This window comes from Mesoplodon bidens, assembly GCF_964165515.1.
Source record: "Mesoplodon bidens genome assembly, chromosome: 7".
Classification (NCBI taxonomy): domain Eukaryota; kingdom Metazoa; phylum Chordata; class Mammalia; order Artiodactyla; family Ziphiidae; genus Mesoplodon; species Mesoplodon bidens.
In genome coordinates this window covers 107,989,608-108,015,092 of record NC_138164.1, presented here as the reverse complement: position 1 = coordinate 108,015,092, position 25,485 = coordinate 107,989,608, and the positions used below count along the sequence as shown (strand labels likewise).

Below are 25,485 nucleotides of genomic sequence, written 5' to 3'. Positions count from 1 at the left end.
CAGAGGATTCGGCTCTCACTTTCCCACTCTGGGTGTGCCACTGCCTCGCTCTTAGGGCTTGACAAATGTTAATTGTTGTTAAAGCAGCTGCCTGGACCTCCCTGGGACGGAGAGGCTGTGTGTCTACCATATGGGCCCACGTTTCTCCGAGCCCTTTAGTCCAGCCCTGAGTCCTCCTGGTCAGGGCCAGTGCTGACCATTTCCCTCCCCTCTGTGTTCTAAATTTACTTAGAATTTGTGGGCCACGAGCTTTGCCTTCCCTTCTCCACCCACCCTGCCCTTAAACCTGTGGCTTGTTGAGCAGCGGCTGCTGGGGATGTGAAGCTCCAAAGGGCATCAGAGGCTCCAGATATGCAGAAATCGACGGGCCTGCTCTGGTCTCTGACTCTAGACACGCTTATTGACTTCTTTATGACCCTCCAGGTTTGCCTGATGATCTGAATCTCTGTGGGGCTAGTTAAGGTGCAAAAGGGAGGGGGCGGGGCCAGAGGCTGGGAGGGGCTTGAGGAGAAAGCAGTGTGTCCCTCTTGCCCACAAACCCCTGCTGAGAATGTTGTATGTGCTTGGCTGGTTGCTCAGTCCAGCTGGAGAGGTGGGCAGGGAAACTGATCATTCCTTCCCAGGGACTCAGCCCAACAATTATAGTCATCGGATAAACGGGGCTGCGGCTGATAAACACTCTCTGCCCTGGAGTCTGGGGGAGGCACTGAGGAGGTGGAGACGTGAGGGATGAGTAGGAATTTGCCAGTGAGCAGTCAGGGGCATTTCAGGACTAGAGCACAGTGATGTGGAGGCAAAGCTCACCATGGGGATGCTGATCAGATGTCAGTAGCTTCCTGTGAATTACTGGGTGCGGTGAAAAGAACTTGGCCTTTGGATTCAGGAAGACCTGCAGTGTAATCCTGGCATTGCTTCTCAGGGAGTTCTCTTGGGCCAGTTACTTCCTATATCTGAGCTGTTTTCTGGTCAGTAAAATGGGCTGCTGTAAGGATTCCAGGTAACTTGTGAAAACCCCAGGGAGTGCATAGTGACAGTGGTGGTGGTTCCCACATGAGTTCAGGGGGAGTCCTGGTTCCCGTGGGGTGAGGTTCAACATGTAGAACAGGTCTGAGGCTTGGAGGTCGAGGGCCTGGGAGGGCGAATGAGTTTTGCCTCCTTTTTCCAGGATACACATGACCTTTGGGTTGCTGTGGCTGGACCCGGTACCCACTGGAACTGCCACTGTCCCTCTCCCTGAGGCTGGCAAGGGAGGAGGTGATGTGTCAGCCCAACCCCTCCTCTACCTTCTCACTGGGCCCGAGGCTGGGGAGTCTGCCCCCCACCTCGAGTTCCCCAGACCCACCCAGCCTGGGGCACAGGGTCTCAACCCTCTAATAAGCGTTAAGGGGTTTTACAGCTTTTCACCCCCATTATCTCACTTATTCCTCACACAAACTGCTGGATGGTTCTTAATGGCGCTGTTTAACCAGAGAAGCTCAGAGAGGTTAAATGATTCTTGAAGGTCACACAGCAATAGAGCAGAGGGGCCTCACTTGCAGGTGGCCTGGGCCCTCCTTCTGACAACGCAGCCTCAGATAGACAGGATTGATGGTGGGCTCCTCGGGGGTTTCTTTTCTTCTTAAAGCCTTGGCATCAAAACTCCCAACTCTCTGCTGGAAAAGTCCCTTTTCAGCACCCTCCCTGGACTACAGGTTTTTGAATTACGTGCTTGTAGATGTTTTCCCCAGAGTATCCGAAATGAAGTGGGTGAGGTGAGGGATTTCCGCATTCACCAGAGCATGTGATTTGGGAACAAGGAGAACTTGCTGTCAGGCTGGGTTTCACAACCTCCGTAGTGTCTCCAGCTACTCCTGGAGCTGCCTCTGACCTTCCCAAATCCAAAATAATAAAAGCACCCCCAAGAACAGTGGCAGCAATTACCTGTGTGCCAGGTAGTATTTGCTGAGTGTTTTATAGGTACTAATTTATTTGATCCTCAGGACAACCTCATGAATCAGGTGCTGTAATTATCCTCAGGTGCTGTAATTATTTTAGAGCTGAGGAAACTGAGGCTGGGAGAAGTTGGGTAATGTGCCCAAGGCTATCCAGCTAGTAAGTAGCAGAGCCAGAATTTGAACCCAGGCTGTCTGGCTTCAGAGCCCCACAGCTGTAATCAGTATGCAGTTTCTGAAAACCAAATGCATCCTAATTTAAATGCAGAGCAGTGATGCTCATTAGCCTACTTTCTGTATTTTTTGTATGCCTGAAATATTTCATTAAAATAAAAAAATTGCAAACTTCTGATGAGGAGGCTAAATGGAGCTGAGTGTAGGCGGATTGGAATGCTTCCTTAGGGGCCTTGAATGAAAGAAAAACATTCTAGGGACTTCCCTTGTGGTCCAGTGGGTAGGACTCCACGCTCCCAGTGCAGGGGCTGGGGTTTGATCCCTGGTCAGGGAACTAGATCCCACATGCATGCCACAACTAAGAGTCCACATGCTGAAACTAAAGAGTCTGCATTGCCACACGAAGATCCCATGTGCTGCAACTAAGTCCCGGCGCAGCCAAAATAAATACATAAATAAATATTTTAAAAAATAAATAAGTAACATTAACTAAAAATATAGGTACCCCATTCAAAGTAAAGTTTAAAAAAAATAAAGAAAAGCATTCTTTTTGTTTTGTTTCAACCCTTGGGTTGAAAATTCTTCTGGAAGTGCCCTTACTTTTCCATCTGGTCCTGTCCAGTGCCCACAGCTGAGGGTCTCACACTGGATCAGAGTTGCAGGAGTGAATGTGGATTCACATGCAGGGGCAGATGGTGAAATCTGCCAGAAGGCTGGCAGATTCTTCTTGTGGTGGGGACCAGGCTGTGGTTCAAGTTCCTGCTTTGCTACTTTCGGGCTGACCCTGGATAAGTGACCTCATTCCCTTAGTGTCAGTTTCCCCACCTGCAAAGTGAGGTATGACTGCCCCTCTCTGCCTAACCTGTCTCTCCTGTGGTTCTCTGGGCTGCACAGTAGAATCACCTGGAAGCTTACAAAACTGCCAGGCCTGGGTTCCACCCCAGGGATCCTGCTTCTGAACCAACTGCAAGATCACCCTGAGGCGCCTGCATCGCTGTGTTTTGCTCCTGTCTGCCCCGCCTCCATGTTTCCCCTTTCTGGCCGCTTCCTCCCCACTGCCTCCTCTGACTGCAGGAGATCGTGACGGTTAAGAGTGAAGGATTTCAAAGCACCGAGCTGATCTCCCTGTGCTATGTGGCTGTTTCCCACTAGCTATCTATTTTACGTTTGGTAGTGTATATATGTCCATGCCTCTCTCATTTCGTCCCAGCTTACCCTTCCCCCTCCCCGTGTCTTCAAGTCCATTCTCTACGTCTGGGTCTTTATTCCTGTCCTGCCCTTAGGTTCTTCAGAAACAGTTTTTTGTTTTGTTTTGTTTTGTTTTTAGATTCCATATATATGGAGAAAAAAAAAAAGTGAAGGATTTGGGGGAATTCCCTGGTGGTCCAGTAGTGAAGACTCCGCGCTTCCACTGCAGGGGGCACGGGTTGGATCCCAGGTTGGGGAACTTACATCCCACATGCCTCGAGGTGTGGCCAAACAAAGCAAAACAAAACAAAAGTGCAGGATTTGGGTTTGAATTCTGTGTCTACCATGTACATGCTCCCTGTCATCTTTCAAGACTTCAGCGAAATCTCAGCTGCTCCCTTTTCTAGGAGGAGGTCCTCTCCTAGTCTCTCTTATACCCATTTCAGCCGGCTTTTGCCTCCAGCTCCCAATAGGGGCTGTTCTCCTAAAGATTGACAGTGACCCTCACCCCAGACCCCTCTTCTGACCTCCAGACTCATGCACACAGCTGCTTCCCTGCCTCTCCAGGTGGCTACCTGGTGGCTGTTTCAACCCAGCGTGTCCTCCGTGTCTGCAGCCTGCCCGTTCAGCCTCCCTGAAACCTTGAAGTCACGTTTCACTCCTCTTTCCTTCATACCTTACCTCACTGCAACAGCAAATCCTGTTGGCTCTGCCTTCAAAGAAAACCAGAACGCATTCCTTCTCATCCCCTGAGCCATCAACTTCTCTCTCCATCCTCCACCCTCCCCTCCTCCCCTCCCCACTCCACTACAGCCACGCTGGCCTCCGGGCTGTTCCTCTAACATACTCCTACCTGGGGCCTTTGCTCAGGCTGTCTCCTCGGCCTGGGTCTTCTCAACATCTGCAGGGCCCACTCTCTGCCTTCCCTGACCCCCTTTTACTATTGCAATCCCCTCCCCTTTCCCATCCCACTTCAGCCCCTTAACCCTGCCCTACCTTTTCTTTCTTTCTTTTTGTTTTTATTTGGTATCTCTTCTACTATTCTGGATGATTTACTCATTTACTAAGGCTTTAAAGAAATTTAAAAAAATTTCTGTCTCCTTGATGCTGAACAAAACACCTGATACCTGACTCCGTGAAGTCAGGTATCTCGGCTTTTGTTCACAGGCATGGCCCAGGTGCCCGGCTCTGTGAACATCTGTAGAATGAATGAGCAAATGAAAGAGTTCCTTGACCCTCTCAGGCAGAGGTGGGTATCCCCAATGTGAAGGGATTCTCAAGGAGTGTCGTTGACCAGTTACACCGTTTCCCTGGGGCGGGGGAGGGCGTTTGTTAAGGGCAGGGTGATTCTGCGTGCATGCCAGCAACCTCCCCTCCTGTAATTTGTGCGGAGTAGGTGGACATATTTGTGATACAGCAAATTCAGTAGCATAACAGTAGATGTAGGTGGTGGGGTATACAGGTGTTTACTGAAAAATGCTTTCAATTTTGAACATTTGGAAATTCAAACTAGTGTTTGAAAAATTTTCATAACAGTGTTGCAAAGCATGTTATAAACTTTTCTGCTCGTTGCAGAAAAGCTGGAAAATGCAGAAAAATAGGGAAGCAAAATAATCACAATAACCACACTTAGCCCCAGCCCCTGGTGGGAATCTCTGTTAGGATGTTGGTATGCATCTTTCTAGCTTTTTGTTGTGTGTATTTATTTTGTTACATAATAGTAATTGTACGGATTAACCCAGATTGAACACACTGATGTTTGTCAAGCCTTATGTTGTTTTCTGATTCTAAAACAAATATATATGTATTTACACATTTGGAAAACTAGAACAGAATTAAAAAGAAAATTAATACCCCAAGTTTCACCACCTAGTAATAAACACTGTTTACGTTTTGGTGTATTTCCACAGTTTTCAAAAAAAATGTGTTGGTTATCTTTTTTTGAACAAAGTTTAAAAAAAATACCGTTTTGTGTAAAGCTTTTTTAATTTTTACTTAAAAAAAATTGAGTTAGCGTTGATTGTAAAGCTTTTTTACTTACCATTATATTATGGACATTTCTTGTCCTTAAGTATTCTTTTAAAATATGACTTTTAAAACATAACTGTACATTAGTATATAATTATGGCAATATTTAACTAATCTCTTTATGTAGGATATTTAGGTATCTAATTTTTCGCCATTAGATGTGACTTTGTGACATCTTTTATAGGCATTTCAGATTATTTCCTTAAGATCTGGTCTATAAATAGAAATTGGGTCAAAGGATATGAATATTTTTAAGGTTAGTGATACAGATTGCCAAATTGACCTTCAGAAAAGTTGTATTTATTTATACTCCTAAAAACTGTGACTGAGGGTGCCTGTTTACCTGCCTCTTTTCCTATATTTAGTATTAGTATTTTAATCTTCCCCCAAACCAGTTTTTAATTTAATTTGATTACTAGTGAGATAGAATGTGTTTTCTTGTATTAGTGGTAATATGTATTTCTCCTTTTAAAATTATTTATTATACCCTTTCTCCACTTTTTTCTATTTCGCTGTTTACATTTTTTTGTGTGTGTGTGTGGTACGCGGGCCTCTCACTGCTGTGACCTCTCCCGTTGCGGAGCACAGGCACCAGACGCGCAGGCTCAGCGGCCATAGCTCACAGGCCCAGCCGCTCCGCGGCATGTGGGATCCTCCCCCACCGGGGCACGAACCCACGTCCCCTGCATCGTCAGGCGGACTCTCAACCACTGCGCCACCAGGGAAGCCCGGTGTTTACATTTTTTATTGATTCATAAAAACTCTTTATGTATTAAAGCTGTCATTTTCTTCCAGTTGTTCATGGTAGTTTGTCTGTGGTGTGTTTTCAATGCACAGAATGTTCTGGTCTGTCTCTTTTGGTTATAAGTAACCAGCAGCCCACTTAAGCTAGCTCAAGTGAAAAAAGTTTATTCTAAGGACACGTGTGGAGCGGTAAGGGGATTCTCTTGAAAATCTAAGTATAGGAGCTGTATTAAGGCTGGGCATCCCAGGGGCTGGGAGGCAGTTCAGGATCACGGTGATTCCATGTACCCAGCAGCTGGAGTTTGTGCATCTCTCCTCTAGTGCTCCACCACTGGTGTGACTCAGCTAGCTGTTCTTGATATGCCTGCTTCCTTCTCTCCCACTGTCAACAGGGGTCTTCTACTTGGTCAGAGTGGGTGTGAGAACTCCAACCCTTGGTTTGGCTTGTGGTTCATTGGGGTCTCCCTTGCCTCCTCTTTGTCATGACTTTTCAATTTTAGCCCCTCTGCCAAAAGCTATTTTCTTTTTCATTACTTGGTTCAGCTTTTTGAGAGAGAGAGAGAGAGAGAGAAAATTTGGTTGGCCCGGGTCCACTTATGGAGGATCGAGGATCATAGGATGGTGACCTGCTTGGGAACCGTGCCTTTTTCTAGTCCAGCTGATGGAGGCTAGGATGAAGTGGTCACATGGTATAAAATATGGCTGCCTGGGCAGTCGGGATTGCGGGTGGTAATTTTCTCTTAAAAGGGAGTATGAACGTAAAAGGCAATGATAGAAACTTTTAATAAGAACTGTAACATTTTTCAATTGTAAAAACTCTCAGTCTTTTACTTTATGTCTTGTTCTTTGGACTTTATCTTTAGAATTTCTTCCTCTATTCTAAGATCTGAAACATATCCACCTATATTATTTTAAATTTTATTTTATGCTTTTATGTGTTACTTTTTTTTTTTTTTTTTTTTTTTTGCGGTACGCAGGCCTCTCACTGTTGTGGCCTCTCCCGTTGCGGAGCACAGGCTCCGGACGCGCAGGCTCAGCGGCCATGGCTCACGGGCCCAGGCGCTCCGCGTCATGTGGGATCCTCCTGGACCAGGGCACGAACCCGTGTCCCCTGCATCGGCAGGCTGACTCTCAACCACTGCGCCACCAGGGAAGCCCATTATGTGTTACATTTAAGTGTTAATGATTTTTAAGTATCATTAACATGGTAATATTTACAGGCTCCAGATGGGAGATGGTTTCAAGAGGTTTTGCTGATAGATAACATCCACCTTTTTCAATTAAAAAACTGCAAGTTCATCAATATGAAGGATGTTTTCCCATCTAAAACTCTTTTATTAAAAGTTTTTATTATAAAAATAATTCACATTGGTAAGAAAATAATAAAATAATACAACAAAATATAAAAGTCTCTGAATCCCAACCCCCACTGTATGTAATACACAACAGTTTGGTGTATTTTCCTCAGCTCATACATAGTGTATAATACATTTTGCATGTGAATGTATAACAATGTTTTTTAAACAAAAATGGGATAATGTTTTCCAACTTACTTGTTTTGATTATTTCTATGTCTGCTTACGTAAATCCAACTTGTTCTCTCTATTGGCTGCTTGTACATATAAATATAACATAATTAATTTAGTTGGTCCTTATTAATGGTTGTTTAGGTGTTTTTTCCAGTGTGAATTGCAGAGGCCAGATATTGTTCTCCATTTGCTTGCTAAGGAAAATGGCTGTTACACAGCTCTTTGTAAACTGTGCTTTTGTGGAGAGAATAAAGACTTTTTGTTCTGAAATCCTGTGGGTGCAGAGTCTCAGCTTTGCCACTGTCATTGGCTGTGTTGTGTGGGAGAGCCCTGGTTACTGTGCTCTGGAGAGTTTCTGGCTTCCTGCTGGCTCACCTTGTACCTGGGGGAAGAACCACCTGACAACAGGGTACAGCTAGGTTTCTGGGACTGGGGATCAAGCTGAGTGAGAGAGGGATCACTGTTGATCCAAACTGAAGGGCCAGAGAGTGAATATTTTACAATCTCTGGTCTCTGTTGCAACTACTCTACTGCTGTAGAGAGAAAGCAGCCTTGGCCACAAGGTAAATGATGGTGGTGGCTTTGTGCCAATAAAACTTTATAGATACTGAAGTTTGAATTCCATATAATTTCATGTGACACAAAATATTCTTCTTCTTTTGACTTTTCCCCCAACCACTGAAAAATGTAAAGATCATTCTTTGCCTGCATACAAAAATAAGCAGAGGCACAAATTTGGCCCAAGGACTTTTGTTCTCCTGTTTCTAATTTCATAACATGCTTTCTTGAGTTCTTAATTTTGATTCAGCTCAGTTGGCTGTGTGTATCATTAAGCAGTTGTTTCTCCAGTTAGAGTTTAGTGAAAGGGTGTGAATTATTTATATCCCTGTTCATGGCACCCTGTCCTCACTGGTCCCTGAAAGACCCCTTGTCTTCTGTTTTTTTTTTTTTAAGTTCCCTTTTATCATCATTCCTCTCCCTCTCCATCTTCCCAATGGCTAGGTAGCATCCTAATATATTTAATATGTATTCTTTAGATTCTTTTGTTGTTATTTTTTAAAATTGTTTTTTTGGATATGGTTCTGGTAAGACATGTATTATTGGTTTGTGTGTGGGTATCTTTAATATGTATTAGTGGTATTTTGCGGAGCTCAATCTCATTTTTTCACTCAGCACTGTATCTAAAAGATTATCCACATGGTCATGTGAACATCGAGTCCTTGCTTCTAACTAATTAATGCACAGGGCTCTGTGGGCGAGTCCAACACCTTTCACTTCATTTTTAAAAAGAAGTTTCCTTGAGTGGTGTCATGTTTTAAGCTAGTGCATATTTGGAATATGTGCCTTTTGCCCTTACAAGGGACAGGCAATATGACTGAGTATTAAAAAAAAAAAATCACAGCTTTTTTGCTTTCAAATTGTGGATATCCATTTTTTTAAAGTTAAAATTTTTATTTATTAAAAAATTAGTGTTTAAAAAAGTTACGGTCTAATTTACCCTTTTAGTGTTCAGTTTGATGAGTTCTGATAAACATGGACAACTGAGTAACCATTCACCACCATCAAATAGAGAACAGTACAGAAAGTTTAATTGCTCTGAAATTTCCTCATTCCCCTTTCTTGTCAACCCCTCTCCTGACTCCTAGCCCCTGACAATCACTGATTACTTTTCTGTCCTATGGTGATGCCTATTCTGGAATGACGTGTAATGGAATCACACAGTATATAGATTATTGGTATGGCTTCTTTCACTTAGCATCAGTATTTAGTGTTATAAAGTCTGAGTTTCTTTGTAGATATTTTTGTCTCTGTGTGTGTGTGTGTGGGTGTGTGTGTATTTATTTATTTTTGCAAGCATGTTTCTCTGTATATCAATATCTTTCATTGATATCTGTCTGGAACACATTGAGCCCCTGGGCTCCTTGGGTCTGTGTACCTACTGGATGCTTATTACTTGACATCATATTACTGATGTCCCAACTGTCTCCTTTTCTAATCAGTAGCCTCCCTGAGGGCTGGGTCTCTGCCTTGCTTTTATGTCCTGGCTTATTCATGGAAATGTCCAGTTAAATTGCCCTTTGGGGATCCTTGAAGACCCCATAACTCTCACCAAACAATTAATATATACTTTTTCTTTTATTCTGGAAAACAAATGGGATTCATCAATTGTGACCATTGTCCAGTGTTCTGAAAGTAAGGTCTGGGCGCCTTCTTCTGGGAAGATAAATTATAATCACTGCCGTAAGACAATATGATTTATCTGCAAAATTCCTGTGAAAAGATTTTTTTCCTACCACGTGGGATGTTTGTTTGCAGTTTTATTGTTTCTATAAGCAGAAGTGAACTGTCATTGACCCTGCTTCCTAGCCATTATAGAGTTGTGACTGGCTCTTCCATTGCCCATCATTTTTATCCCAGGGGGGGCCATACAAGGGGGAGTCCATGCTCCCCCCTCATCTTTGATGGAATCTCTCAGTCAGGCCCATAGAGTTTGGCGGTGGGATGTGGGCAAACCCCTATGGGTCTGTCCCCTAAGAGCAAGCAGGTGAGCGGGAAAGGACAGAGGGCTGGAACGACCACCGATGGGCTCTGTCTCCAGGTGTTCTAAAGAGATTTAAGGTTGGTTTGGACCACAGAAGCTCATCAGCCCTGATCCTGGTCCAGGTCGGAGTGTCCCCACCCATAGTACTTAGCCCAGTGTCTGGCATTGGGACCTCAATAGGTTGAATGAAAGTGTTCTTGAACCTCCCCAGGTTTTCTCAGGCTCTGGGCTGCTGTGCTCCCCTAACAGGGCAGGGCTCTGAGGAACATTTCAGCCTCCTTCCCACCTTCCCCTGCACACACGCAAACACCCTCACTCCCACGCACTCTCACTGTGATATAATGAGAAATGGATATTTAGTCTTGGCCCCGGGTTCCTGCCACAGAGCTCCTAAAACCCGAGTAATTTCCTGAGCAGTAGAGGTGAGAGGAATGTCTTTTGTCATTCATAATAAGCCCCTTTCAACCGACCAGGTGATCAGAGGGCTGGAGGTTGCATTAATCACCAATGGCCAATGATTTAATCAATTGTGCCTACATAATGAAGCCTCCATAAAACCCCTAACGTAGGCTGTTGGTGAAAGCACGGGGGTGCTGGAGAGTGCTGGTGCCCAGATGGGTAATGGAAGCTCTGTGCCCCTCCCACCACAGCTTGCCCTCTGCATTTCTGGCTATTCCTGTGTTGTGTATTTTCTAGTAACTGGTAATCTGGCAAGTAAACTGTTTTCCTGAGTTCTATGAGCTGTTCCAGCAAAGTACTGAACCCAAGGATGGGGCTATGGGAACCCCCAATTTACAGCCGGTTGTTCAGAGCACAGCTAACAACCTGCAACTTGCAGTTGGCGTCTAAATTGTGTGGGGGGCCTCAGTCTTCTGGGACTAAGCCTGTGGGTCTGTGCTAACTCCAGGCCGTTAGTGTCAGAACTGAGGTAAACTGTGGGTGCCCAGTCAGTGTGCACCAAGGAGTGAATCACTTAGTGTGGAAAACCCACACATCCAGTGTCAGAAGTACTGGTGTGAGCACAGTGCAGAGGAGAGTTTTCCTTTGCTTGTCATACACACACACACACCCCAACACGCACACACACTGACACACACACATACACCCTCTTATCCTTGGGATGAGCAGCCATGGGGACATTACTGCCAGAGGTTGACACCAGTTCTCTGCCAGGCCCTGGGCCAGGTTGCGGAGTGTCTGTGTGACACCCCCCAATTTGACCCCCCTGGAAGAGTCTCCAGATACACAGCTCTAATCAAATAAACTGTGGTGTTGCCTGACGGTCAGTGTGGTGGTCAAGACACTGGGCCTGGGAATCAGGCAGCCTAGTGTTGAGTCCTGGCCACGTCACTCAGGGGCTGTGTGGCTTTGAGAACATTCCTTTGCATCTCTGAGCCTTCATTTCCTCATTCATAACATGGGGTTCACAGCAGTGCCCACCTCATAGGAGGGTTGTGTGGATTTATTGAGCTATGCCTGTAAAACACTTAGCAGACTGCTTGGCTCTGAGTAAGAGTTCAATAAATAATACTCCTAGAAAGAGGAACAATAAGGCAGAGACCTCAGCTAATGAAGAAACCCTTTAGGCGTGCACTTTGCAGGTTGTAATGACAGGTGGGCAGGCCCATAGTCCCTGCAGGTCTGGGACACAGGATTGTGAAGTCGGACTGGCATTGGACTGGCCGGGCAGGGCTCAGGAGGACACCCTGGAGAGCTGTTAGCGGAGGCCGTGGAGCTGCACCCGCCTAGCTGAGCCCTGCCCCTGGTTCCAAGCGCTCGTATCACCTGAAACAGCCCTCTTCTTGGTTTTGCAGCCAGAGCCCCAGCCTGGAGACCTGATCGAGATTTTCCGCCCTTTCTACAGTCACTGGGCCATCTACGTTGGCGATGGATATGTGATCCACCTGGCCCCCCCAAGTAAGGGTGCCCAGGGCTCCATTGTGCTGGGGCTGGGAGCAGAGGGAGATGGGGGAGCTGTGGTTCACAGGGGACCCCAACATTCTTCTTTCACCCCCAACTGGTGGTTGGTTCCTGGGTGCTACAAGAAGACAGCTCGGTGTGGAGCAGTGGTTTTCAGACTCTGCACCTTGGAACACCAGGGCCATGCAGAGAGACTGAGGTGGGCTTCCAAGGGGGCAGTTCTGCTTTTCATGTATTTTATGTATTATGACTTCGTATAAAACACATTCAATCCTGAAGTGCAAATCTCCTGGGAAGAGCACAGGTGTTTGGGCAGCAGACTTGGCTGTGAATCCATTTTCACTCTCCGGCCTTGGTTTCCTCATTTGTAAACTGACGTTAAGAATCTTTAATGTGCAGGATTATTGGGAGAATTCCCCACCTGTTTTCTCAAACTTTTTACTTAAACTGAGGTATAACCGAAATACAGTAAAGAGCGCAATATTGTCAAGTGTATAGTCAGTGAATTAAAAAAATGTATCCATCCATGTGACAATGACCGGATCAAGATCTAGAACATTTCCACTCCCCGAAAAGACCCCCTCGTGCCTCTTCAATATGCTCCCTCCCTCCCTAGAGGCAACCACTCTTCTAGGTTCTCCTGCTGTAGGTTAGCTGTGCTTGTTGCAGAACTTCAGAGCAGAGGAATCACACAGCCTGTGCTCTTTTGTGTCTGGCTCTTTCCCTGGGCCTGTGAGGTCACCTGTGTTGTTCTTACTTTTCCATTGCTGCGTGTCCTCGGTTATATGGACATCGCCCAGTTTGTTATCTCTTCTTCTGCGGATGGGCATCGGATGCTTCCATTAGTGGGCTGCACTGTGTGCAGCTGCCGTGGACATTCTTGGATGTGTCTTTTGCTGACCAAGAATGGTAGCAAAATGAATGACCTCACCCTGTATTTATAGAGAAATCTAGAAGTAACCAGGGTAGATGTCACCATCCCCACCCCTGATCAACCAAACCATCAACATCTAGAACCACATAATCTGCCTTTTCTTCTGTTACAGTGCAAATGTGCCCCTGCCCTTATTTTAAAAGCCAGCATTTAGGTGTGGGCCCTGGACCCCCTTCTCTTACTTTCACAAGCACTGTGCCCTCAAATTAATAATAATTCTGTATTATTCCTATTGGCCTAGAAACCACTGGAATATCTCCCACTGATAAAACAAACAAACACCCCTTTGACCTCACATCCTCCCTAGCTAGCTTTCCATGGAGCAGCTCTCTTGTCTGCCATGGCCCCTGCTGGTTCCTCACTTCCCATCCTCTCTTCTGTTCCCTCCACCAGGGAGTATTTACTCCCCTCCTGGAGCAGCTCTTATCAAGGCTACATCAATACAAACAATATCCTGGTCACGGCTTACTTGGCTTCTCTGCAGCATTTAACACGAGTGGCCTCTCCCTGCTCTTCCCCTGGCGCTGCCTTTCTTCCTTTCCCACTGGGCCCTTCCTTCTTGGCCTCCTGTGTCTAGGGGGCTGGGCTCCTCCTCTCCCATACCCCTAATCCTTACTCCTCCCTCATCCGGTCCCCTGGCTTCTAACACCTTCTATTTGTCGATGTCTCCCTTAGACCATTACCTTAACTTGATTTTAACCCTGCCCAGCTTCAGATGTGTGTAACCTCTTGACGACTTGGCATCTTCACTTGGGTATCTAACTGGCATGTTGAACTTGACACACCCCGAATGGAGGGCTCCAGTGGACAATACCATCCAGTTGCTTAGACCAAAAGTCTAGGCATCATCCTTGATCCTTTTCACCCCACGTCTAATCCATCAGGAAATCCTATTGGCTTTATCTCCAAAACAGAACCCCAATCTGATCACTTCTCAGCATGTCCACTGCTGTGCCCTGGGGTAAGCTACCATCCTCTCTCACCTGATGCTCCTGCAGCTTCTGGTTGGTCTCTCTGCCTCTTGTCCACTTACGGTCAGTCCTTCCTTCACTGGGCAGCCAGTGTGATCATTCCAAAGTGTAAATCTGATTATGTCACTCGCCTTCTTTTTATTTCGACTGGCTTTTCCATCACACGTAGAATAAGTTTGAGATCTGTGCTGTGGCTTGTGAGCCTGGCGTGGTCTGGCCTCTGCCTGCCTCTCTGACCTTCTTGAAGCTTCTTCTTCTCTCCTCCTGGGTCTCTAGACTTCAGCCACATTGGCCTCCTTGCAGCCTCAAGTATGCCACGTGCCTTTCTTCCCGAGGTCCTTGCCTTTGCTCTACCTTCTGCTTGTGATGCTCTTTCCTGGCTCTCAGCACAGCTGCCTCCTCTTCATCGTTCAAGTCTCAATTCAAATGCCTGTTTCTGGGCGTGGCCCTCCCCACCCCAAGTGAGAGCAGCCTCCCCTGGTCATCCTCTCCCATGTGACTTCACTTAATCTTCTCCATAGCATTTTCAGTACCTGAAAGCGTGTTATTTTTTTCTATTTGTTCTTTGTCAGTGTCCTTTCACTAGAGTGTAAACTAGTTGAGGGCAGGTGTGCTGTCTAGTTCATGTCTGTATTCAGCACCTTGGACAAGGCCCGGCACGTAGTAGGGCCTCAGTATTGCTTGACTGCACTGAGTGGGTGTAACTGCTGGACAGGAAGTAGGGAACGGCATGACAGGGGATCTGGGTGGATAGGTGTGACACCCTTCATTGGGTGAGTGATGCTCCTTAAAGGGAAATATGCTTCTATCTGCATCTTCTCACTCGAGCTTCACAGGAGCCCCGTGGAATAGGTGAGGCAAGGAGAACTGACATCCTGCTACTGAGAAAACGGTGGAAATTAGAGTTGGAAGGAAGCTTAGAGAACAACCCAATACTAATGAGAGCGGACACTTGCTGGGCACTCACCCTGTGCCAGGCACTGGTGGAGACACCTTGCCTAGTCAGTTTCTTTAATCCTTGCAGCTCCCCGTCCAGTACCGTAGGCACAGGTAGAACTTACTGACCCTATTCTACAAGGAATTGGAGACTCAGAGAAATTAAGCCACTTGTCCAAGGTCACATAGCAGGGAAGTCGTGGAGGTGGGACTCAAACCCTGGCTGTCTGACTCTCTATTCCCTGCCCTTACACATGCCGCTATACTCTCAAGTCTGAGGTTTCCCCAAATTTAGTCACTGATTGCTTGCCATATCCTTGTGCCCTCTCTCCAATTATTTAATTGGTATTTTCTTTAATAGACTAACTTTAAAAAGTAAAATAATTCTTTTAAAAGAAACTTTAAATTCCTATACTGATGTGTGTTTGTGAATCCATCTTAGCTGGTATTTGTGGATTCCCAGTGTTGGCTCAGCAAAGTTAAGTGACATGTCAAGACCATTCAGTGATGGAGCCAGAATCAGATCCCAGAGCTTCCGACTGTCAGCCTGTGCACTCACTCACGAGGGTGGCACCCAGGGTGTGAAGTGTAAGGAAGCCCTCACTCTTAGGTGTTGACTCTGAACTTGCATCCCTGAGAGTTGGTGCCTCCTGAAATTCTGTTCTCCAGGCACCTTGCTTGCCTCGCCCCAGTCCCAGCCCTGCCACCCACGCGCCTAGGGGCTGAAGGTGGACGGGTCTCAGGAGCTCCCCTGATCCAATCACCACACTGAGCCTTTCCACAAATTTGGGGCTCAAACACAGCACTATCTTTTATTTACTTCACTGAATCCTCAAGCACCTTGTGCCCTATTAGTAGCAAGTCTGAATTCTTCTGATTTTCTAAAATCTCAGGATTATACTCAGGGCAGAGGGGTTTAGTCCTCTTTGGAAAGCCTAGCAGAACAGGACCTGGTCTCTGATCAGACCCTCTTGCCTTTGCTTGTTGCTGTCACATGGTGTTACAGTGGAAGATGGGTCCTGCCCAGTGTAATAGGATGCTTCCCCTGCTGAGAAGAGCCCTGGGGGTTCCCAATCACGGCAGGGCCACAGAGACTCTTTGAGGGACAGTGAGCCTCCTCTGTGATGTTCCCTGGGGTCCGCCTCTGTCGTACAAGCCCACCTCTTCAGCCATCATACCAAAAGCTTGCCCCTCACCACACGGTGTAGGCTGGCTGCCTCAGGAGGTATGCCCAATCTCTGTGCTGGCATCAGCTTTCCCTCCCAACTATCCTGGTCCTTCTACTGAGCCAAAATCCCTTGCTTCAAGGCAGTTTCATTTCTGGAAATTTGTTGCCTCTTCCAGCCCCTCCCCGTGGACCTCCCTGGTGTCACACCTCTGGGAGCAGCTGTGGGGTTTTGGTCCCTTTGCTCCAAGAAGGATAGGATCCACTTCTGCAAATCCATCTACCTCTTCTGCAGTGATCAGCTTTGTACATGTCAAGGAAGTGTAGCATTTTTAGGATCACAAAAAGTTCACACTCTATTCCTCCAAGGAGGTGGGTGTGCTCAGGGCCCATATTTGCACAATCAAGAGGGTACACAAGGCCCGCTTCTCTAGGTTAAAAATAATCACAACAAATCATGGAACTTTACTCCTCCTCATTTCAGATAAGGAAACCAAGGCCTAGAGACCATAAGCGCCTTATTCATAGCCACACAGCTGTGGCCCTTTCACATCTGCTCATCCCCTTGTGGATGTGGTGGATGCCAGGCTTGGGGCTGCTCTGAGCCCCTGTGGGCCGGCTCAGGACCGATCCTGCTGTTTCTCATCCTGAATCCATAGGTGAAATCGCGGGAGCTGGCATGGCCAGTGTCATGTCTGCGTTGACCGACAAGGCAATAGTGAAGAAGGATCGGCTGTGCGACGTGGCTGGGAGAGACCAGTACCGGGTCAACAATAAGCACGATGACAAGTACTTGCCGTTGCCTCCCAACAAAATTGTCCAGCAGGCGGAGGAGCTGGTGGGCCAGGAAGTTCTCTACAAGCTGACCAGCGAGAACTGCGAGCACTTTGTCAACGAGCTGCGCTACAGGGTCCCCCGCAGTGACCAGGTGCGTCCTCAGTGTGTGCCCATCCCTGGGAACCAGACCATTTCCTCAGCTGACCTGGGCATCCATGTGGGCTGGGCTGGGCTGGAGACAAGGGCACAAATAAGACAGAATAGCAGAGGCAGAAGCCTGCCCTCAAGGATGTCACAATCGGGGTGGGGAGGAGGGTGGGGAGATGGGCCAGTGTGGGTGCGGGACGATGGCCGAGGGTGTGAGCACAGCCATCACTGTCCGCCCGGTGCCCAGCCCTCCCTGGCTGCCTGGCCCTGAGATGGACCCTTCCCACAACCGCAGAGGCAGGTTTTACTATCCGGCTTTACAGATGTGGAAACTGAGGCTCACAGCACTTGTTGATGGTCATTCATTTCATCAAACAAATCTGTGTTGTCTCTTTTCCTGCGAGTTGTCTCCAACTTTGCTGATAAGTAGCAGAGGTGGGGTCTGAAGCCCAGGTCTGCCGGGACTTATAAAAAGCCCTGTGCTTAGCCCTGCCTTAAGCCAAGGGGCAGTCCAGGAGGCCCCAGGGGATTCAGGTGTGTTGATTTACTTAGTTGATTTTGGCCATGGCCACTCTCTTCTTTGAATTGCTTTTTCACCTGGGTAACTAACTTCCTTCCCATTTTCTCTCACTTTCTCCTCTCCTTTTCTGGCCCTTCCCTGCAGCCCCCTCATTTGTGTGTGTGTGTGTGAGAACATTGTTTGGAAAAGTTCTTGGTTGCCTGTTGATGCAAAGGAGTATGATTTTTTTTTCTTTCAGTAAAGGATGAGTTTAAGATCCATCAGGTTGTTGATTTTCAGTACTTTTTAATTTTTTGAGATCTGGTCTCTTCTTCCTTGGTCATTGTGATGGTCAAGGGCATGGCCTGGCAGACAGATTGATTCATGTTCTCCAAACCCTGGTAAAGTACAAGTGATAATACTTACCTAGGAGAGTTACTGTGTGAATTAAATAAGAACATCCTTATGCTAGCAGATTGGCAACTCAGAAAATACACTTAATAAATTGTAATAGTTGAAGTAGTCATAATGGTCCTCATCTTCATTCTTTTTCTTGGTTCACCCACTGTCTTGTCCACTGGCCTGTCTGGGCCACAGTGACTTGCTGGGGAGGCATCCACCAACACCCCCTACAGGGATCATGCTCAGCCTTCCTCATACTGCTGATCATCAGCTGTGTTTACTACGCTGACCTGCATGCTCGTTAGTTCATCCTATGCTCTGTGATGATACAGTAGATATCTTCCAATGGGTATTCTCTTATTTTTTTCTTCAATTACTCATGTTATTATTTTTCAATAAATATATAAATATGTAAAAATGTATATAAGTACATGTATATATGATACCTATATTTACATATACATATATGTACATACATACAATAAATATAAGTGTGTGTGTGTGTGTATATATATATGAATGTGAAAGATGATTAATACAAAAATTGACTAGTAGCAAGTACACACCTAGCTAGGGAAGGATAGGGCAATACTGCCAATGTTTGGTGAAGAGTCCCAGAATCTCTGGGTCACAGTCTAGTTTCAATTTCCCTGACAGTTTATAAGAGACTCCTTCTGGGAAAGTCAGTGGGTGGGCCCATGAGAGGAACCTCATGACTCAGATTACAAATGTGAGGCAACCAGAAGGAATCTGGGGGATGATGGCACTCAGCATACCTATCTAGGGGGGATAATGGCCTTCAAAACATTTGTTTTGAGTCACTTTTTTTTTTTTTTTTTTTGCGGTACGCGGGCCTCTCACTGCTGTGGCCTCTCCCGTTGCGGAGCACAGGCTCCGGACGCGCAGGCTCAGCGGCCATGGCTCACGGGCCCAGCCGCTCCGCGGCATGTGGGATCTTCCCGGCCCGGGGCACGAACCCACGTCCCCTGCATCGGCAGGCAGACTTTCAACCACTGCGCCACCAGGGAAGCCCGTTTTGAGTCACATTTGATGCATACTGTCATCCTGGTATCTCTCTTTACTAGCATCCTTTAGAGATGCCCTTCAGTTCTCTCCTGTATTCATGCTTTTATCCTCTGCAACTCACATCTTTCTCTTTCTTGGATTACTCTCTTGTTTTGGTGGAATACCACCTCTAATAGATTCTGAGAAAGGATACATTTTAAAAAGACTGTTTATGCCTGAAAACGTCTTCATTTTATCCTCGTATTTGATTGATAGTTTGGCTGGGTATGGAATTCTAGGCTGAAAAGAATTTTTTAAAAAATGTGAAGGTATTGCTCCATTGTCGTCTAGTTTATGCTATTGTTTACGGGAAGTCTGAATTGGTTCTGATTTTCGATCCTTTGTACGTGACCAATTTTATCTTTCTGGAAGCTTATAGAATCTTCTCTTTATCTTCAGTGTTCTGAGATTTCACTATGATAAACCTTGTGTGGATCTGTTTTCATGAATTGTGCTGGGCACTTGATGACACTTTTCAATGTGCAAACCCTATTCCTTCAATTCTGGGAAATTTTCCATTTTCTCTTCTCTCATTCAGGAACACTGATTATTCGGAGGTTGTACCCCTAGACTGCTCCTCTGATTTTCTTTTCTTCTCTCCCCTGTTCCAATTATTTATCTTTTTCAATGAGAAAACTAACACTTATTGGTAGATCTGGGTACAGTAGAAGTTTTTAAAGAAGTAGCAGTGATGATATCAGCATAAAAAAAGAAACATATGCTAAATAAATCTGATTTCCTGGGTGATCCTGCATAACAATTGAGGTTTTGATTATACCTGGCTTCTACTTCAGGTAAATGTCCACCCTTCTATGCAGCAATAAACTCCAAATAGAGATTACTGTACAAATTTGGGAAGTATAAGATACCAAATTCAGGGTGCTATTTTAAGAAGATTTGGTAGATTTATAAAATATCTCCAAATCATCTCATTTTTAGTTATCCTTTAGTGATTATTAATAGACTAAAGAAGAGAGTCACAAGTTAATATAAGTAGAACATTTCTTCACAAAATTGTTACATAATTTAGTAAAATACTTATGTCAGTATGCACAAATAATATTTAGAGCATTTAAATACAATTCCAAATCTTGAGATACTGAAAGAACCAAGAAATATTTTTTATCATTTCCTCTTTCTACAAGCACCTTCTTGAAAAATGGAACAATACAAATTGGATACCTCCCATTCCCTTCCTGAGGCTTTAGCCCAGTGCCCTAGCCAGCCACCTGAAAGAGGCAAAACCGTGACAACACAACAATGATAAAACAGCATCAACAATTCTACTGGACCCCCTCACAGAACGTGAAACCAGAACATACTACAGAACAAAAAGAGGTGCCATTTATACTGTTTCCAAAGATTTCCTCTTTCATTTCTTGGCCTAGGTGAGGGTTTCTCAGCCTCAGCACTGTTGACATTTTGGGTCATTAACAATGAAGATAAGCCTTTGTTGTTATGACTTGCCCTGTGTATTGCAGGATGTTTAGTAGCATCCATGGCCTCTACCAACTAGATGCCAGTAGCACCCTCCACCCCCAGGTGTAAGAACCAAAATGTCTGTAGATATTGCCAAATTTCCCCCAGAGGGCAAGCCTGTACCCCCTTGGGAAGTACTGGCCGAGGTGAGTAATGATCATAATACACGGTGTGGCCCAATTAAAATGTAGCTTCTGCACTTCTCCCATCTCACTAGAGAGGGTGGATTTAGTGGGTGCTGGACAATGTCCAGCAGTACTGTTTTTTGTAAGAGCCATCAAAGCAGCAGCTCTCTTTTTCACTTAACTCATGAGGATATTTTTCTGTATGAAAAGGATCTTATTAGTCATTATGTTTATTTGTGTTAAGCTCTTTGAAGCAGACTAGATTCTCCTTCAATGGACTGTATGTGACTCATCTAAGTTTCCATTTAGAAAGGGAAACAACGGATTTAAACTAAAATGTTGTTTGTGCTTTTCATGCCTCAGAGTATTCTAATCAAGATGGTCCTATTTTCCACCTACCTACTTAAAAATACTCAGGCTTCAAAAAATGTATATTTAGTAAGCTTTTGTACTAAATAGTACTCTAGCAAAAAGCAGCTAGGAGCTACACTCATGCTGAAGTCTACTCTGTGTCAGATAAAATTTTAAGCTAAATAGAAATTGAAGATGTGGCCAATGGTATTGTGTAATTACATAAACCTGGATAAATTACAGGGTATTATTTAAAAACTACTGTAAATATTAAAGCCAACTTTCTGTACACATATTTTATAACCATTGTTATTTTATAACCTCTCATAGTCTGAACTCAATTGCTTTCTGAATAATATTACTCTTCTTATATCCACTTAGAACACTGCTGAAAGTGAAGAAAGCACATTAGAATTGTCTTTCTCCTAAACAATTCCAGGGCTTAACTCATAGTAAACTTAGCATAAGCAGCTAATTGTCTGCAGTCTGATAGGATTACTGTTTGCCCACTTTCAAGAAAAGATAATGAGGAACAACTTTTCTCTTTCATAATATTCTGATTGAAGACCTCTGGTGCACACCGTGTAGCCCATTTTCATGATCAGAACTGTTGTAATTTCAGCACAGTGGCTGGGCTGGACCCAGCAGCCTTACAACAAGAAAATCATCAATGGCATCTGCAGGTAGCTCTGTCTCTCCTGGGAAGATCATTCTTTCCGTAAAATCTGCACTCTCAGGGCTAGCTAAATACTACTTTCTTGTATTTAATTACACACTTTGACTCTGTACAAAGCATGAGCACAAACAATGAGGCTATTGTTGTTTTCCTTGACAAAGTACCTTTTGTAAGAACCGGCTCCATCAGCATTTCTCCTCACACTGTGAGGTTCTGTAAAGAATTGGGGGCTTATTGTTCCTACTCCATTATCTGCAAACCATTTCTCCCACCTTGACACATAGCTTTGCAAGGAAAACACTGGATATAAGTGGTTTTATGCAGGCTCCCTAGCAAGAACCGAACAGGACCATGGTTGCCACAAAGCCAAGCCTAATTACCTTTAATTTAACAGGAAGGTCTAAAGACTGACCGGCAGTCAAACCTTAGGTCAGTAGCTTCATTCAAGCTTTTGCTGACATGTGTTCTGGATACCTTGTGATGTTAGTTACACTGGTGTATTTCCTGGCATTTCACACAGCTATGCTGGACACGTTTATGGCTCAGATAAGCCTGGGCAGTGCCAACATATATTCTTTTTAACCATTGAAGTTTTTCAAAGTCTTCTCTATGGTGGGCATGTGGGAATTTTTTGGCCACAAATTACACAACCTAGGCAAGCTCTGTGCTTAGGGTACCAAGGGCAGAGTTGGCGGTGTCATGTAAGGATGTGGGTTTGGGGTACCAAGTCCACATTTTCATCCTTTTTATTACTGGGATTTTTAGTACACTGTCTCATTGGACTTCTTGGCGTAAAATCATTAAGAATCTTTTCCGGGCTTCCCTGGTGGCACAGTGGTTAAGAGTCCGCCTGCCGATGCAGGGGACACGGGTTCGTGCCCCGGTCCGGGAAGATCCTACATGCCGTGGAGCGGCTGGGCCCGTGAGCCATGGCGGCTGGGCCTGCGCGTCCGGAGCCCGTGCTCCGCAACGGGAGAGGCCACAGCAGTGAGAGGCCCGCGTACCGCAAAAAAAAAAAAAAAAAAAAAAAAAAAAAAAGAATCTTTTCCTTTGCAGTTCTTGGTTCTGCTTAAATGCTTGGCTTGGTTTTAGGGTGAGATTTCTTGATCCATGTTCATGATACCGTTAGTGGGAAAAAGTACAGTTTTCATGATTTCGGGCATTGTGCCTTCACTGCATTTAGTGTTCTCTGGGTCCTAGTGGAATTATGCCTAAAACAAATGCCTTATTTTACTTTTAGTTGGATTTAGGAAAGAGTGAAATTTGATACATGTTCAGTTTTTACCCTGAAACTTACTCTTACTTTTGCAACAGTTTTTTTTCCTAGTACAAACAATACAAGTCAGATATCTTAATAATTTAAAGTATAACATTACTACTCTTCATAGTTGAGTCACTTAAGAACATGCAAAGAGCACCTCTGCGCCTGGCAGGACCGGGTGCTGGGGATACAGCGAAGATGAAGGCAAGTGAGGGTTTTGCTCTGACGGAGGTCACAGTTTGTTGAGGGTTCAATAGCAGTGCCTCTTCAACTTCACACTTACTTCGAGAGCTCCCTGTTGGCCAGCCAGGCGTTCAACCATCTGGCTTCATCTCCCTGTCCTTTTCACAGGCACCCTCTGGGGATGTGTGTTTTAAGTACTCACAGGGTGAAGTGAGTTTCCCTCTTCAGACCTGTGTATGTCATTGGCCAGCTGGCCCCATCCACCACTCCTTCCCCATCCTGCCCTCTTCTCCCCATTTCCCTGTCAATATTAGTTGACTCCTGAGTTTGTCAAGGAGGCCAAGGGACATGGGAGGCCCCCTGAGCTGGATGTTCTTGTTGAATGTACAGCGTGTACTCAGATTCCTGACACAGAATCTGATCCACCGTCCTCTCTCTTCCAGGTCAGAGATACCGTCATGGCAGCTGGCATCGCAGGAGTGGGCCTGGCAGCCATGGGCCTCATTGGAATCATGTTCTCAAGAAACAAGAAACAAAAGCAATGACTTGAAGGGACCCTCTTGTCAGCAGTGAATTTATACATTAAGGGGGCCTTCTTTGCTAGAGGGTTTGAGCTTTGGTTTGTGGATTTATTCTGTTTTACAATAAGGCTTATTTTCACAGAATAAAGTAAAGCCCAATGAAGGAGGATTTTATTGGGGGAAATGCAGCAAGAACTGCCTGGCGTGAAGTCTGTTGAGGGTGCAGCTACGCTCTGTTCCTGATGATGCCATGTTGTTCTCTGCCTCTTTGGTGATTTTCTCTCACTTTCTATGTGTGGGCTGCATTCTTTACATGCAGGAAACAAAGTCCAACTCCGGTTATCTCAAGTAATGGGGGTTTCTAGTGGTGAGGATACAGGTGGGCAGCAAGGGAGACAGACAAACCTGACTGATATGCAAGAACAGGAACCACTGCACACCCAGGACCTTTGGCCTGGAGCTAGACCCAGGCTGGCTTCCAGGACTTAGTAGCTGGAGTCTATGTCCGTGGGGTTCAAACCTCAGCCATAAGGAAGGACTATATGCTCTTGCCAATCTTGTTAAAACCTCCTTTCTCTCCCTCTGATCTCCACAGCTTTTCTCAGCCTTATCACTTCCACCCCGCAGCGCTCCTGCGTCCTCTCCACTTGGGCTGTCACGACACCCCTCCCCGCCCACTGCCAAGTCTCTGATCCCGCACCCGCTCCTGCGGCTTCTCTCCCCACATCTGTTCAGTTTCAACCCTCCCTGTGGCCTGCGAGGCGCTCCCAGCGCAAGCTCCTGAGAGAGAATCTGATTGGCTCAGCTCACCACACTTAGCCTACCGATTGATTGGCTGCCATTGGGTCAGGTGGCCCCACTAGGCCAGTCAGCTCTGCCCAATGGGGCCAGGTCACGTGGTACAAGGTTGCCTCAGGGCTTTCGGGGTGGGGGTGTGGCTGGTCCCGTGCCTGATGTAGGTGCTGCTGAACCCTCGCGGGAGGGTCTGGGGGAGAAGGCACGACCCTTCATGGTTGGTCCCTTGAGGTCTCCTGCTGTTGCTCGCTGGGCTTGGCAGGTGTTCAAAGTGACCATTTTCCTGAAAGGGGCTTTTGTTGGTTCCTCAGAAGTACCCTGCTGGGGCCGATTGTCCTTCCCTCCACAGGGCAAGTCTTCTCCTCTGTCTGCTTGCGAATGTTTCCTTCATCAGCCCTGGTTGTCTGGGGACCATCAGTCTTTTGGAATCCTGGACAGGACTTACAAATGGCTCCTGGCCAGCTCCCTCCCGCTTGGCCCACATCTGGTCCAGGATAACCTTGTGCCCATTCATGTCCCAGCGTTGACGTAAGAGTAGTGTCTCCCAGTGTAGTTTTCTTTCTTTTTGTTTCAGTTCTATTGATGTCACATGTCGTGCCAGTTCTCAAGCTCCCCAAACCCAAGGGACACAGGCCCAAATTAAAGGGTGGGTTTCTTGAAGCCCCCTCTGTCACATGGCATAAGGTGATGCAGAGGCATGGAGCATAAACCTCCAAACTAATTATCGAGTAAAAAGGAATGAAGTAGAATAAACACAAGAAAGCAAAACGAAAACACCCAGTTCAATTAAAAAATAAACATTACGTACAGGAAGTGGGGTGTGTAGAAATGACCAGAGAAGACGGAAGAACTAATTCCAAATATATTGGTAATGACCATAAGTATATATGGACTAAATTTGCCAAGTATAAGATAAACATTATGCTGGACTAGACAACTAATCCAGGGAATACTGTCTACAGCAGATCCCACTGAAATATAAGGACACAAAGACTGAAGTTAAAAAGATGGACATTGTGATGATAACTCATCTGATGTCTTTAAAACATTAATGTTGGGCTTCCCTGGTGGCGCAGTGGTTGAGAGTCCGCCTGCCGATGCAGGGGACACGGGTTTGCGCCCCGGTCTGGGAGGATCCCACA

At 45.8% G+C, this 25,485-nt stretch overlaps 1 protein-coding gene across 3 annotated transcripts in view; it reads left to right on the top strand.

Moving 5' to 3' along the window:
- Positions 1-23,743, top strand: part of LOC308619807 (phospholipase A and acyltransferase 3-like) — a 28,276-nt gene extending 4,533 nt beyond the window's left edge. For all 3 annotated transcript variants that reach the window (XM_081238983.1, XM_081238982.1, XM_081238981.1), the window contains exons 3-5: positions 11,951-12,053; positions 16,722-16,990; positions 23,471-23,743. In XM_081238983.1, the coding sequence (XP_081095109.1) occupies positions 11,951-12,053; positions 16,722-16,990; positions 23,471-23,572 (474 nt within the window). In that variant the 3' untranslated portion in view covers positions 23,573-23,743. The remainder of the gene's footprint in view (positions 1-11,950; positions 12,054-16,721; positions 16,991-23,470) is intronic.
- Positions 23,744-25,485: the final 1,742 nt, after the last annotated feature.